Here is a 16111-nt window from a genome sequence, read left to right as displayed (position 1 = left end):
GCTGTCTAAATGTCCTCCTTTCTCCGATGTGTTTCTTTCATGTCACGGTCCTGGCAAATTGACTGACTGGCGGCTCCTGTCGCGGTGTTTCAGAGTCGGGGCCCCGTCACTGGCTTTGGCTCATTTCACGTGTTTCCCAATCACATTTATTGCAGTGTTGCTCTTTTTCCTCTGCTGGTCTTTGCTTCTCACTGCTCCTCTTTCATGAAATAGGAAGTGCTTTCATGGGTGGTATGAATTAAAACTTCAGCTGCAAACAACAATGATGGAATCCTGCGTTCCATTCATACCCTCATCTGCGGTCGCGAGTTTTGAGATCGCAGAAACAAGATACAAGTACTGGAAATGGACTTCCTTCACATGGTGTCTGGGCTCTGTCTCCTAGGGAGGGTGAGGAGCTTGGACATTTGGGAGGGGCTCAGATTAGACCCGCTGCTCTTCTGCACTGGAAGGAGCCAACCGAGGTGGTTTGGGCATCGGATTAGAATGTCTCCAGTATGCCATCCTGGGGAGGTGCTTTGGGCATCACCAGTTGGGAGAAGACGATCAGTTCTATAAAATCATTCTGGAGTTCATTTGGGTTAAGCAATCAGCAGGTTGTGCCGATCTATTTCAGCTCCGACTGAGATTTAGTCGTGTCTGAGTGCATGTTGTAAGCCTACCAGCTGCCCCACAACTACATCAGCTTATATCCTGAAGATGGCTAAATTATCTATCCATCCATCCATACATTTTCAGTGAGAATGCAGGATCTCACAATCCCACGAGTAACTGGGGCTTAAGGGCCACATTCAGGAACCTAACAGTGAACTCCATCTGCTGTGGGATTTGAACACATTACCTTCTCACCACAGATACAGTGTCCTGAACCACACACGGGATTTAAATGGTTCTGATCTGAGTGGTAATTATGCTATTGCCCCCTGCGCAGCTCAATAATGAAACTTCCAGTTTCCTAAATTTACAGGTGAAAGTATAGGCTGAACATCTAGGACCTATTCATTGTGGACAAAGGCAGTATAATCTTATTTTGGGGTCTGGAAGTACCAAAACTGTCACAGAAATTCAAAAAAAGGGAATGAAACTCAAAATCAAATGTTTAACTCCTTGTCATCTCACAGGCAGTATTGTGACATGCAGCACAACAGCATTAAGTCTAATGATCTGAACATGATGAGTTTTTTTGTTAATTTAATGCCTCTCAACACTCATTCTGTCCTACAGGGACAACTGTCACACCTGATGAATGGTAAGTTGGCCAGGTGCCTCAACAGGATTTGTTGATCAGCTTGGACAGGTTGGCCAAACACTATTGTATGCAGCAAAGCTAACTCCTCCCCTCCTCTTCCGAATTTCCTAATATATGACTCGGAGTGACTGTGCTGTGGACTTTCAGGCATAGAGCTCATGTTCGCTCTGCTTTTCTTCAGCACTATAATTCACTATACCAGTCTCTGCTTTCCACCCCTTGCTCTCTCAAACGCAGCATCGCTGTCTGTTTCTGCAATCAAAAGCTCCATCTCTTTTAACCTGCGCCGCTCATAACTTTACCCATGGAGAAGTATCACAAAGTCGACCAGCAAACAGTGCAGGCCCTGAGAAACATCGCCGTTCGACTCAGGATCAACTCCATTAAGGCAACTACAGCTGCAAACAGTGGGTAAGTTCATGCTCCTAGAGATAAAATTGTTTTATTTTATTTTAGTTTAGTTCCTTGTCTTTCCAAGATAGCAGTTGCAAAAGCATGTTGTCTCATTTTTACTTTTTTCTGACCTTTATCAATATCACTTCTCAACATTATCTTCTTGAATAATTATTTCCATAATAATTTCTATTGTTATTCCATTGCCATTGTTTTAAAATTGCTGCACAAGAGGTGTCAACAAAATTTCACTGTACTGCAGCATAATGACAATAAAGCTCTTAATATCTGAAAGTATTTCCATGTCAGCATAAAGCATTACCTACATATTACAAATTTGGTACAATGAACTCCAATGTGTACAAGCTGTCAGAATGTAAATGAATAAATTCTAACACAAAGTGAAATTCTGAATGGAGCAGTTTATTCACTATGAAATTTCTGTTTAGTAAAAGCAACACTTAATTTTATTATTGGTTAATCTTAAAACACATTATATAGAACCAAAATATATTCAATTTTACATCTTTAGATGACAAAGTCAAACAAAACATTTAACATTAGAACAACGAAATCATTCTAAGGTAAAAATTTTAAGAGGTGTTAAATTTACCATAATAGCAATCAGTATGCTAAGTAATCATTAGGTTGAATATAATCAAAAAATGGACATGGTATCAAAAATAGACTATAAACTGTTTTTACAGTCATATTCTGTAATTTCACAATTTTTTGTGTCTAAAAAATCAGTTGATGCTGTTGCACTTAGTTTTGATGTTTGGAGTGTTTGGGGAGATCAGATTATATTTCAGGTCTGTATAGAATTAAGCACAACCATCATGTTGAGGTAGAAAAAAAAACATATTTGTTGCAACACCTCTGTAACGGCTTGGATGATAAACTCCATTTGGTGCCATAGATTTTATTTAGAACCTGCTATTGCTTAATATAACAATTTTATTTAATTTGGGGGAAAAGAAGGCAGCAAATTCTTCACACAAAATTACATAACACACATACACAGCACATTCTTACATCGCGAAGTACACTTTGCACTGCTAGTTTGATCAGTTTGACAGTTTGTTATATATAAAGTACATATATCTGTTTAATTCATACCAGCTGTGTGCATCCATGTATTATTTTTCTTTGAGTAAGTGCAGTGGACAGGACAGAGGTTTCTGGTCTTAATCCCCTCTGTGTCCCACGGCCAGAAATTTATGTCCTTTTATTAACTTTTTTATTATTTTCTGTCTGCATTCGGGATTCCAGCATATTTTTGGAAAGGGAAGTTTTAGTGATTTGTCACTGTGTGGGCCTAACTATTGAGTATAAGCTAGACGATGCAGGTTTCACATTGTACGATGCCGCACTTCTTCATATTTTTAATGACCTACATTTAAGTTTAATCCATAGACTGTCTGTCTTTGTGTTTATGTGTGTGCCTGTGCCTGCTTCCCCTCTGTTGGATTTCTGTATTGTTAATCGACTTTGCGCTCATCTGACTCACAGACACCCAACATCATGCTGCAGTGTAGCAGAGATCATGTCTGTGTTGTTCTTCCACACAATGAGGTTCACACCAGAGGAGCCCAGGAACCCCAACAATGACCGTTTCGTTCTCTCGAAGGTGAGTCACTATTACAAAAGCGGGGCTTAAAAAGTGTGGTCCTGGACTCTGACTGGCATGATGAAAGGAAGATTTTCTACTGGACACTTGGAAACATTCTTGCATTCTTGCACATTCTCTGGTCAAAGTTGTATGTTATTAGGAAGAGTAAATAAAGTAAAGCTACACCAATTAATATAGTAAGGTGTTCAGTAGAATTTTGTGAAATTATTCTTAAGGACTGCAAAATTTTAATATGAACTGAAGTGGCCATAGCTTCCGGGATAGGATCCGCACCCCCGCAACCCTGCATTAGACAAGCAGGTATAAAAACTTGGAGTATGGATGGATGGATGGAAAGTAATTAGAGGATTTTATGTTCTATGCAGATGTAATTACAGCTTTTTTGAGTAAATGGAAATGAAAGGCATAGGAGACTCAAAACTGACTGATGTGTGGGTGCTCACTTCCTCAGGGACACGCCGCTCCGGCGCTGTATGCTGTCTGGGCTGAGCTGGGATACCTGAAGGAGAATGAACTCCTCAGCCTCCGCAAGTCTGACTCCGTCCTTGAAGGACATCCAGTCCCTGTGAGAGTCTGTGTGGTCCTGGAGGCAGCTTGGCCCACTAGAAGCCCCATGGGTCTCCTGACCTGGCTCACCCTCCTTTAGCTTTAATTGTATTGCCCCAGCTTAAAGGACTGGGGTGGTACACCCAAAGGCACACAGCTGTCAAAATGGCTGCCAATGTTTCAAGAAAGGAGGAGCTTTCTGGTTATAATCCAAGTAATATTCTGGGCTCTAATATAACTCATTGAAATCAAATTGATTTGAATTCTTAGTGTAGAAAATAATCTAATTGCATGTAGTGCTGGCATTTCCCAGAATGTCCATGGCCATTGCTGCAAGGGAAAACAATTAAATTGCACTGCAAATTAAATCATTATCTGTCATTGCAGAAGCAGCGGTTTGTGGATGTTGCCACCGGGTCCCTGGGACAAGGCCTTGGTGTGGCCTGTGGAATGGCTTACACAGGCAAATACTTTGACAAGGCCAGGTAAGGGCCCGTGATCATTGGATGAATGAAACCAGTGCTTAACCAGTGCCAGAGCTCCTGAAGACCATGATGATGTCATGCACACAAATCAGTCTTTACCAACAATAATGTGCTGTAATTACTTAAAAGTATTGACACCTGTTAGTTGCATCAAACTTTTTGTCTGCGTCTTTTAAGATTCTTGCTTCCTAACAGTCCTTCTCATTAGCATTAGCATCAACAGCCAGTGGGTTCCAATGACTTTGCTGTTTTGCAAAAAAAAATCTAAATATTACTAAAATTTTTTACATTTTTTTTTTCTGTAACGACCTGCTGTTGTAACCTCGTCTATTTTAGTGGCCAAAGAGTGGATTTTTCTGTGCAGTCGGATAAGCAAAACCTACTACTTTGGGCGGATATATGTTAAAAAGTCATACAGCCCAAACAATTATATAAGTATACATTTCTTTAGTTTAATTTGCATTTATTCCAAAGTTTAACGCAAATTACTTTTAAGATTAATCATATTGGGTGTAGCATTTAAGGTAGCAGAGCACACCTGAGAGGTGCCAGAGTTGAGCTTTAGCACCAATTAGGCACTGGATGAAACGGAACTCTGCTATAGCACAAGCTGTAGGTGCTCAGGTTTGCTAAGGGCTGTAGAGCAGTGGTATAGAGCATGTACTACAGTGTAATAGCCAGCAGTCAGCAGGCCATGGCCTCCACATCGGCCTACTGCTGAGCAGACTCAGTCTCATTATTACTGGAGCTCATAAGCACTGGGCACTAAGCTGGGTGCTTTTGGATTGGTCTGTTCCAAAAGCAAGTACTTTATTTCTTACTAAAGGCCGGATGTTTCTGGAGTCCTTTGTGTGTCAGAGGAATTAAATAAATATTGAAAATAAATTACGCAACACGTGTGTATACATGTACAGGCAGTCTCTAGGTTAAGAACGTCTGACTTAAGGACAACTCGTACTTACGGACTGCCATAAAACCTGTTTATTAAAAATTTGGGTTAAATACCATGGTATGTAAAAACTTACACATGTACTACTTCGTGACGCTCATGAAAACATTGCACACTGCTTCAGTGGTTCATTAGCTTGAGGTACAGTACAGTATCATATGTAATTTCTTTTATTATTACGGTATAACTATTATTATTTACTGTATAATTTTTTTTGACTTACCTACAAATTTGACTTAATGACAGACTTAAGGAACAAATCTCGTTTGTAACCTGGAGACTGCCTGTATACAACAAATACTATTCTTATAATATAATATTTTGTTGATCATTTACAGTGCAGCTGGCTGCTTCTAATTACTTTGTCACAGAGCTTTGGCTTCTCTGACCAGGAACCTATCTAATTTAAGAAGGTCATTACATTTATATACAATATATGTTTATATACACAAATATATGTGTATACCTTCCAGTACAGGGGTGTGCAAGCCTTGAATCTTGTCTTGCTTATCCTTAATGCTTCTATGAGTAGCAGTTCGCCCCCAGTATCTTGCCTTTCTTTGGGGAGAAAGTTCCCCTTCTTTCAATGTTGACTTTCTCTTGACCTGATGACTTTCTGTCCGTTCGCTGACCTTCTTCGGCCAGTTGACTTTCTCGCGATCTGGGGACCTTCTCTCGGTCTGATGACTTTCAGTGGACCTGTTCACCTCTTAAACGTTCTATCATGCCACCCCAAATGAACACTGTGTTCATTTTCTCCCAGCCCCACCCAGAACTGGTTTGAAGGTGTACATTGGAATTACATCGCTTTTGCTTTTAACATGTCAGCCTGATTTTTCGCTTCGTTGCACTTTCTCATGGATTGTAGAAAGCGCCTAACAATGGCGAATTGTTAAACCACATGCTAATAACAATAATTATTCTTATGTGGCTTCTGGGTCCACCAACAATGTATATTGGCAATGGAGCATGGAATGAAAGGTTTAATGCTAGCTGACTTCAAAGGCAGGTGAACTTCTGGGTCCAGACATGGCCTTTTCATACCCCAGGTCTGATGATTAAGTTTAAAATTAGTTGAGGGTCACACAATTTACCCATTTTGCCGGTGTTGTTGTGAGCTTCTGACTTTCAACATCCGTGTAATCAGATGCTTTGTTTTAATAGGTAAAGAAGAATCTTTGTCTAATTTTGCTAATTCGTTTCATGTTATTTAGGTGCCAATGCAGGCCCTGCATTTTGTGTGCTAATTTGTTTTCTGCTCTGCAAAAGCAGGCGATTTTTGTGTTTGCCTACGCCTACAGTATGTGCACAGTGCTTGATGCGTGACTAATTGAATGTGAAAATTTTATGATGAAGTTGGTCCAGGTTCCACGGACCGCATCCCAGAATTCCTTTCTTCACCCAGAACTGGAATGCATACCATAATGTGTGTTGTCTTGGCTAGTCTTTCAGCTTTAATAAAATATATCTATTTGAGTGGAAAACTGTCAGGAGCCATTGGGTGCAAGGTGGTGTGAGAAGACGGGTAGGCGGTAGGGCTGTGTTTTAGGGTGAGAGCTCTGGCTCCCTCTACAGGCCAGCTCATGCTTTGGAATGATAGTATACGGGTTTGGAAATGAATATCATTCAGGTTCAGAATAATCAGTACATACCACTTTTCTTCTGTTTCCGTGGTATGTCACGTGCCATTTCCATTTCTTGAGGAAGGATTAGTAATTGTTTTTTTAGATTCTACTGCAGTCCTGGAGGTTGGATTAGTGGGTAGCAATGAGCTTGTGTGATTGTGGGTTTACTTGTAGCCCTGGTCTGTTTTGCCTGTATAGGTCACACCGGCTTTTCCCTGCAGTCAAAAACATGGTTTCCTTTCTCTTTAAAGCTGAGGTGTCAAACTCCCCAGAGTCCTGCACATTGTTGGGTTTCCCCTCATTTAACACACCTGGTTCGACCCCTTGTGCTAATTACCACACAGCTCTTGAGCTGAACCATTTGTGGTGGAGCGGCAAAAGAACTAAGCTAACCCGGGCTCCGGCCCCCCAGGACTGGAGTTTGACACCCCTGCTCTAAAGGGTTATGTGCTTTCCTTAGTAGCCTATTGTGATCCTGTCCTGAATAAGCAGCCTTGGAAAATGATAATGTTGATGATGATGGTTGTCTTTTGATGTAAACATTTAGCACACTGACACATTGTGACATATTAGCAACCACAGAACTGGGCTGCCAGGATGCATCAGTTCATCAAGCTGCTGGACCAGATCAGAGCTTGCTGGCTAACTCCAGCCTGTGGACCCATCCCTGCAGGCTGCACTTCACTGTGTGCTTTTTTACCTCATGGCTGCACAGTTACCGCGTGTACTGCCTACTGGGAGATGGAGAGCTGTTCGAGGGGTCGGTGTGGGAGGCCATGGCCTTTGCTTCCTACAGCCAACTGGACAACTTGGTGGCCATCCTGGACATCAACCGGCTGGGCCAGAGTGATCCAACTCCTCTGCAACACCACATGGAGAAGTACCAGAGACGCTGTGAGGCATTTGGGTGAGTAGCTCTGCCTGTGAGTGCCAGTGTCCTGTGTTTTTCAGTTCATTTGTGCGAGTTGGGCTGCTGTGCTTGTCTGTACAACTGCTCTCCATTTGTTTTGAACGTGTTCTCGTATTTTTACTTATTTTGTTTAATGTGTTGCTACTAAAGCTTGACTTACTAGCTGGACTTGGGAAGACCTGTAACAAGTCAATCCGCGAATAACTTGACATTTTAATACATTTTTATGGGGACATTAAATGCATAAGCAAGAATATTACTTGTAGTGATAAGCCATTTTGATGAATTTTTAAGTTTTGTTTATCTATTATCTTTAAGAAAAATTCCAGTACTATTTAACCACGTAAAATGTGCAATAGTCATATTAAAAAAAATGTCCCACTCCTCCCCGCTCTGTACCTGACCAGGCTCCCCTTCCTCTCTGATTATGATTTAACTCCTGGTGCTACTCTTTTCCTACACATGTATCTCTATGTGAGTTAGCAGCCTATGTGTGTACATGCACATGTCTGTCAGTGCACCTCACAAACAAATAGAGATAATGTCCTTTTCTCTTGTCTGGTAGCTGGAATGCCTTCGTCGTGGACGGACACAGCGTGGAGGAGCTCTGTAAAGTCCTCTGCCAGCCTCGACACCAACCCACTGCCATCATCGCCAAAACCATTAAAGGCAAAGGAATTCCAGGTACCCACAATGCAGTGCAATCTATACACCACTCTATAGACACCCCAAGCCTATCGTGTAGAGCTTACAAAATCCAGGCACTACACTGCATCACCAAGCTGAGGTTATCACTGCCGGTACATTCCTCTAAGTAGACTTTGATGACCTGGGGACGGGGGCAAATTTCAGGGGAGTACAAACCCCTAATTTTATTAGTGGGCTACGTGTCTAGTTGGGAGAAAGTCCCAATGGGGCAGGTCAAACTCATAATTCTGCTATGTGGCCACATGCCCGGACTGCTGTACCTGGCACTATCAGCTTGGTGAGCTGCTTAGCACAGATGAAACTGCTTCTTCATCGCGTGTGTGGGTCTGTGTGTATGCGCATGCAGCTGCTGAGGACAAGATGGGCTGGCACGGGAAGGTCCTCCCCAAGGACATGGCGGACAGTGTGGTGAGGGAGCTACACAGCCACATCCTGAGCAGCAGCAAGCGCCTGTATCCAGCCCCACCCGTGGACGATGCCCCACCCGTGGACGTGCGCAACATCCGCATGCCCAGTGGCCCCAGCTACAAACTGGGGGAGAAGGTACAGCATTAATGTGGGGAGTGCAATTCACTCTCCTGTTTTAATAATAATTAGAAATAAAACAATTCAAAGAGAACTGGAAGAGGTGGATGGAACAACTCGCAAAATCAAGGAAATATTCAGGTGGGTGAGGTGGACATAAGGAGGCTTTTAGATAGTGTGGGTCAACAGTTAGGTAACACTTTACTTAAGGATGTACAAATAACTAGTAACTCAATTACTACTAAAGAACAAATCATGAACTAATATGGTTTCTGCATGAAATACATGAACCATCATGACTGAATAAATGAACATGGAATCACTACGAAACAAACAGTTACTGATTAATTAATTAAGGAAGCATGTACTACTACTTTGTGCTACCACAAAGTAGTGTTACCAACATTTTTTAGTTAACCTTACGCTTTCGTAGTAGTTAAGGCTGATTTATACTTTTGCATAGAATCTGTGCCATGGGTAGTACATGGGTCCACAAAGGGCCGGTGTTTATGCAGGATTTTGGGATAACCTTTAGGTCAGCTGTTCAAATCCAGGTGTGAGGACTCTTAGGGAGTTGCAGGGTAGATCCGGATACACAACGGCTCATTCCAGATAAGACTGCCCACCCCTGTCCTACATGGTAACCTCTATACCCTATGGCCTATATACTATCTGTACAGTTACATTTCTGGGAAGGTGCGTGTCTGGCCATGGTGCAGGCTACGGTATAGGATATCCAGCTACACAGCTACCAACGGTGTAGAATCTATATAGGAGTATAAATCAATTTTTAGTCTGGCCAACTGACTTTCTTTGTGGAGGTGGGCCTTAATTTTTAGGTGAGTATTTCGCATGCCTTCTGTCTTCTCCAGTGACAGCTATTTTCTCACCAGATTGCCACACGGAAGGCTTATGGTCTGGCTCTGGCCAAACTGGGCCGTTACAACGAGCGGGTGGTGGCCCTGGATGGGGACACCAAGAACTCCACCTTCTGTGAAGTATTCAAGAACGAGCATCCCGACCAATTCGTGGAGTGTTACCTTGGCGAGCAAAACATGGTACCCGCATGTTCTTTCCTCACTAGCAGATGGTTGAACTGGTTAACTAACATACCTCTTCATGTTGATTTCATACAGTAAACCCAGGATACAGGAAAGTGCATTGTGATGATATTGGCAAGGTGCTGATTGGTCTAGCTTGTGCTTAGAGAACTGTATTCCATTAGATATATTCCTGAATGTGTATTGAAAAAAAAATAAATATGCCATAATAGAAAACATCTGTTTTTGTTCTCCCAAAGTCAAACTTCTGCCGCAGGTATTTTGCGCCCGGGCTGCTCTGAGCTGTCATTGAGTCTGGCATTCGCTCTATTTTAGGCCGCTAGGCTGACAGTAGACACAATTCACTGAATAATGCATCTCTGTGCTCACAGTGTGACCTGTGAGGACCTCGGCCCACTTCCTGTTCACTCTGAGGTGTAAAACCCGCATAATCACAGGCTTCCACCCATGTGTGACCATGGTAGCCGCTCAGTCCTCCAGCTCACCCTGACCTGCTGAGTTCCGTTTACCTCGGAGGTCGGATGCTAGAGCTGGGAATTATGCCAAACCCGAATTAACTGCATGTCAGTACAACAAATCAGAAAGCCGTTCAGCAATATCACTTCTAGCCAGGTTGAACTTCTGATTTCCCAGTTCTCAGATCAGAGGCAGTAATATGGAGAAAAACATCCAGGCTACTCTCCACATGGATCAGAAAGCAGACAGGTTGTACTCTTTCGAGCAGGTGAATGGTAATGCCTACTGTTGGAAGGGCATAGGGGAAGGTTTCAGGAGACAAGAAATCAAACAAATTTCATACAAAATGTGCCTGAGAGTCTCCCACGTGACCAACCCTGCATTTGCTGAGGAAAGATGAGGCCCGTTGCCAGATCTCCAAGATTCCCTCAATAAGAGTTGCCATTCTGCTTCAGAACTCTCCCCCAGCCACTGCCATAAGCCCCCTACCGCTCTGCCCCCTCCTCAGGTGAGTGTGGCCGTGGGCTGTGCCTCCAGAAACAGGAACGTCGTCTTCGCCAGCACCTTTGCCGCCTTCTTCGGCCGGGCGTTCGACCAGCTGCGGATGGCAGCCATATCTGAGAGCGACATTGTCCTGTGTGGCTCCCACTGCGGTTTGTCTGTTGGTCAGTACTGCTGCTGTGATGAATTCACAGCGGGTTTTAGCTCCTCCCCCTCCATCTGCAAACTATTTATTATTAAACCACAAGTTAAGCCATGCTTAGAAATGTAATTGTTTTAGATGTTCATTTTTTTGCCTCTAAGCTCTTAGTGATGAAAGTGATTCTTCACAGATTCAGTGTGTTTATCCCATATGTTAATTACCCTTTAATGGTGTAATTCTTCATCGATACATGTACTGGCATCATAGATCATGTACTAATGCATATCTCCTGTTTGCCATTTCTTTGCTGCTGTAATTCCCAAACAGATTCTATGACTTTTTCTCCTTACTGCTGTATCCCTGACTAAATCCTGACTTTCCATTGCTCACATTTTTCCCATTGTTGCTTTGTGCTGCTCCTGATACCACCCAGCCCCTCCCCTCACTCACTCCCCCTTTCTGTCACGGAAGTGGTTACAGGATGCCCAGGCATCCTATTGGTTCCCCGGGTATCCTGAACGCCTGCCCGTCTTCTACTTATTTTTGCTGTCCCGCCCTCCCACTCCCATTGGCCGAGGGCTCTGACACATGTGGCCGCCTTCTTTCAGGAGAAGATGGACCATCTCAGATGGGCCTGGAGGATCTGGCATTGTTCAGAGCCATCCCCACGGCGACCATTTTCTACCCCAGTGATGGAGTCGCCACCGAGAAGGCAGTAGAGCTGGCGGCAAACAGGAAGGTAGCATGTGGTCCGCCCTTTGGGGATCCGTGCTGTGACTCTTGCATCTGTGCCCCACATATAAAAAAAACAGCCCCATGTGGGAAGCCCATTAACACATCTGCTTCCTTTGTCTCGCAGGGTATTTGCTTCATAAGAACCAGTCGCCCTGAGAGTGCGATCATTTACAATAGCAGCGAGGACTTTCACATCGGCCAGGCCAAGGTGTGAGCAGGGTGTGGAGGACAGAGAGGCACACACAGCCACACAGCTGGACTGCATCTCACTATCTCGCCAATATCTTGCCGCCTTGTCTTTCCCACCAGGTGGTGTACAAGAGCAACGATGATCATGTGACCGTGATTGGGGCGGGGGTCACACTGCATGAAGCCTTGGCGGCAGCTGAGCAGCTCAAGAAAGGTAATGCGAAGGGTTCTTGTTATTCCCCTGAGCTGAAAGGTGCTACTAAGGAGCATGCAGTGATTACAGTGTGTAAGGAGCATGCAGTGATTACAGTGTGTAAGGAGCATGCACTGATTACAGTGTGTAAGGTGCATGCACTGATTACAGTGCGTTGCCACACCACACGACAGACCAAATCAAGGATGGGAACCTGAGTGTAGCCATGTGGCAGGTGGTACCTCAGCACCACACTAGTCCGAATGGACCAGTGTGAGGTTTTTTTCCCAGTGGCTGGAGTGCCAGTCCTGCCACCAATCCCAAGTTTTTCCCTGTAAGTTAGAGGACCTCCTTATAGGGCTGGATGTAGGTTAACATCATACCCAGGTCGAAGCAACTGCAGGATAAGGGCCTTACTCAAGGGTCCAATGGAGTAGAATCACTCTGGGCATTCACAGGATTTGAACCAGCAACCTTCCAGTTACTGGCATAGACCCCTAGCCTCAGAATCACCACTCTGTTTTTTGGCTGCCTGGCTATAAAAGAGAAATGAATCGGTGTTGTTACAGTGACTCAGTGACTACCTAAAACCACTTTGTCATCCTTTAGAGAGAATCAATCTCAGAGTGATTGACCCTTTCACAATTAAACCCCTGGATGTTCAAACCATCATCAACAATGCAAAGGCAACCAAGGGCCGTATCATCACTGTGGAAGACCACTACTATGAAGGTGAGTGCTCTGCCTTTTCTGCTAGATCAGTATCTGCTACACCACCCACCTTGGTGTCGTCTGCAAATTTAATCAGTTTACTGTATGTATTGGTGTCAATATCATTAATGTAAATTAGAAACAATAGTGGTCCTAACATTGAGCCCTGCGGTACCCCCCTATGAACACAGGCCCACTGTGACATTGTGTCTCTATTAACTGCTCGCTGCTTAATGTCAGTTAACCAGTTTTAGCTTTTTATTCGCAGCGTCTTATTCCGCGGCTAAAGTTTGCATCTCATTTGTAGCTTCACTAAAAGGGAGTGTTTGCACGGCACATGCTGCAGCTTTTATCTAGGACATTTTGAATATAGAAAATAACGTATGAATGAAAGGTTTAAAATGTAGCACATATATCTATGTTATATAAACATTTCACAAGTCTCCTTGTAATGAAAATGGTGAAATTACCCAGGCATAATGTGATTCTTCTTACATAACAGTAAACTGGTCGCATGACACTGAGCAATTGTACACGTAATTGATTCAAATAAGAAGCCACATTTCCAAATGGAATGTGGAGGTCATATTCATCCTGGGTAAGGAAAATATTAAATGCATAGTTCAACAGCAGGTACGGACATTACGCACTCTAAGGACATTGAAATCAGCCTGGGCCAGGTTTTATAGGCTACCTAGCTGGAAACATGGCTACACCTGCAGAAATATGTGCTACAGCTTAAAAATTCTATTTATATTTTATTTTGTATTTTCGAAATGTCTTAACTACAAACTAGGTTGTATGTGGCAATGCGAATACCCCCGTCTAAGGAAGCTGGGAATAACTTAAGCCACGAAATAAGACGCTGTGAATAAAAAGGTATGAATTGGAAGCTGCACATGAACAGCTAACTTAGGCTGGGTGTGACTTTTAGTTTGGGCGACACAGGCGACTATGTGTCAGAAACACTAGAACAATTCAATCAGCAAGCAGACAGTGATCCATAGTTCCGCCCACTGCCCCCTACTCCAATTGACATACACTATATGTATGTCAAAAGTAATGGGACACCCTTCCAAATAGTTGAATTCAGCTGTTCCAATCACTTCCATAGGCACAGGTGTATAAAATCATGGACCTAGGCATGCAAACTGCTTCTAGAAACATTTGTAAAATGCTCATTGAAGCTCAGGAGCTCACTGAAATTAAGTGTGGTACCATGATTGGACTTTTTGCATGGGTGGCATCCTTTCTGAAATTTCCTCGATGTTAAATATTCCGCGGTCAACCGTTAGTGGCATTATAACAAAGTGGAAGCAATTGGGAACAACAGCAAGTCAGCCACATAGAATCACGGAGCAGGGACAATGCATGCTGATGTGCACATTGTGCTGGAGTCGCCAACTCTGACACAAAGCAAGGTCCATAAGGACATGGGTGAGCGAGTCTGGTGTGGAGGAACTTGACTGGCCTGAACAGAGCTGCCCCCATTCCTTGGATAGGGTGGGGTGGCAGTGCAGTGCATTTGGTGTTTGGAGCACTGTTCCATTAACATGGACTCCAGGTCTCCTGGGCCAGTATTCACTGTCCCCCGGAGGTCAGGATCTCAGCTCTGCCGGGCTGGATAGGTTCCGATCAAATGGGAAATTGGATTTCCCTAGATTTGAGAATCTGGAGAACCAAATATATCTATTTGTACAAAGGCTGTGGCCCTATGATGTTAAAGCAGCTGCTGTCATTCCACCAGGTGGCCTGGGGGAGGCAGTGTGCTCTGCCATAGTGAACGAGGCTGGGCTCACGGTGCATCGTCTGGCTGTGGTCCATGTGCCCCGCAGTGGCAAGCCAGCCGAGTTACTCAAGATCTTTGGCATTGACAGGGATGCCATCGTGCAGGTGGCCAAGAAGATGATCAGCAGCTCTGCTAATGCCAAGTAGATGCACCAAGGGGTTGGCCTTCACTGTGACACGCTTGGCATTAAATTTTGTCCTGTGTCATCAATAAATCAACCATTAACACTTTTGTAAACCATAGACATTTATTAGTTTATATTCACATGCTGTTAAATTGACCCCTATTCTTTGTCTTCTTCCTCACCCCAAATCCAGCCAGGAATTTGGGGTGCCGTAGCCTTAGGGTGCTTTTCCACTGGCACCTAGAACCGAGCCATGCCAGAGCCATACTGCAAACTGAAAGCTTTCATGCAAGCCATGGCCAAGCCCTACCCCTGCTGACACAGCACTGCTTACTAGCAGGGCCAAAAGCAGGGCCTAAACTCAGGCTTCCTCATCATGTTACAGCATTATGAAGTATTTCTGTAGTCCAGTGAAGACCTTGCTATGTCCAAAGAAGTTCTTTGATAAATTGACATTCTTTAATGATACTTCCAAGCTAAACCTGAGAGCCATAACAAATATCTAAATCTGATCAGGTTATTTTGATCTCAACAGAAGAACATAATATAAAGCATGCGTGCATTTCAGAGAATATCAAAATAACATTACTGTAGTGCAAGTATAAGTATGAAAACTCTTTCCATGACTCCTTGCTGGCATCGGTATCTGAGACTCTTTCATTCTATTAATCAATTTTAATGTATCTAATGTTTTTAGAATCTGCCAAACTCCCTCCCCGCTCACCTATTACTGTTGATATAACCTAGATGAGATTTAAAGCTTCAGCTTCTTGGGTTTTCGGATATCTACTGTTTAACGTGTTTTTAGATACTTCTCTGGAAACTACAAGTTCGTGGGATTTTTTTGTGAATTGTGTTTCAAAACTATAATGCATTTTAAAGGTTTCTTAATGATCTATTAACATGTTACGTTGTAAGTCTGTGGTTATGATTTGGTCATTTACATGGTAATCCTTTAAAGCAGACTATATAGCGATAAGACGAACAACAATGTATGTTCTCTGCCTGTCTGGTTTTTGCAATTCCTTGCTGTGTCTAATTATTTTTAAAAATAAAATGGAGCATTTTGGTTCAAGTATTTCTTTATCGTGAATTAAATTGTTTCAAATTATTGCAGCCCAAAAACATCTACAAGTTCATGCAAGGTCATTTAAAGGTGTGGGAAAGCATGGACAACTCAGAGAATA

The 16111-nt window shown here is 43.2% G+C and overlaps 1 protein-coding gene across 1 annotated transcript; it reads left to right on the top strand.

The window, feature by feature from the left end:
• The first annotated feature begins 1366 nt into the window (after window positions 1-1366).
• tkta (transketolase a) lies at window positions 1367-16002 on the top strand. Its single transcript, XM_049017714.1, has 14 exons — window positions 1367-1660; window positions 3155-3272; window positions 3727-3840; window positions 4209-4306; window positions 7596-7787; window positions 8356-8474; window positions 8845-9041; window positions 9917-10081; window positions 11049-11205; window positions 11792-11922; window positions 12043-12126; window positions 12228-12321; window positions 12910-13032; window positions 14759-16002. The coding sequence occupies exons 1-14, from the start codon at window positions 1554-1556 to the stop codon at window positions 14944-14946; spliced, it is 1887 nt and encodes a 628-aa protein (XP_048873671.1). The 5' UTR covers window positions 1367-1553; the 3' UTR covers window positions 14947-16002.
• The last annotated feature ends 109 nt before the right edge of the window (window positions 16003-16111 follow it).

The sequence above is a fragment of the Brienomyrus brachyistius genome, chromosome 6 (assembly GCF_023856365.1).
Source record: "Brienomyrus brachyistius isolate T26 chromosome 6, BBRACH_0.4, whole genome shotgun sequence".
Classification (NCBI taxonomy): Eukaryota; Metazoa; Chordata; class Actinopteri; order Osteoglossiformes; family Mormyridae; genus Brienomyrus; species Brienomyrus brachyistius.
This window is presented reverse-complemented; position numbering and strand designations above follow the sequence as displayed.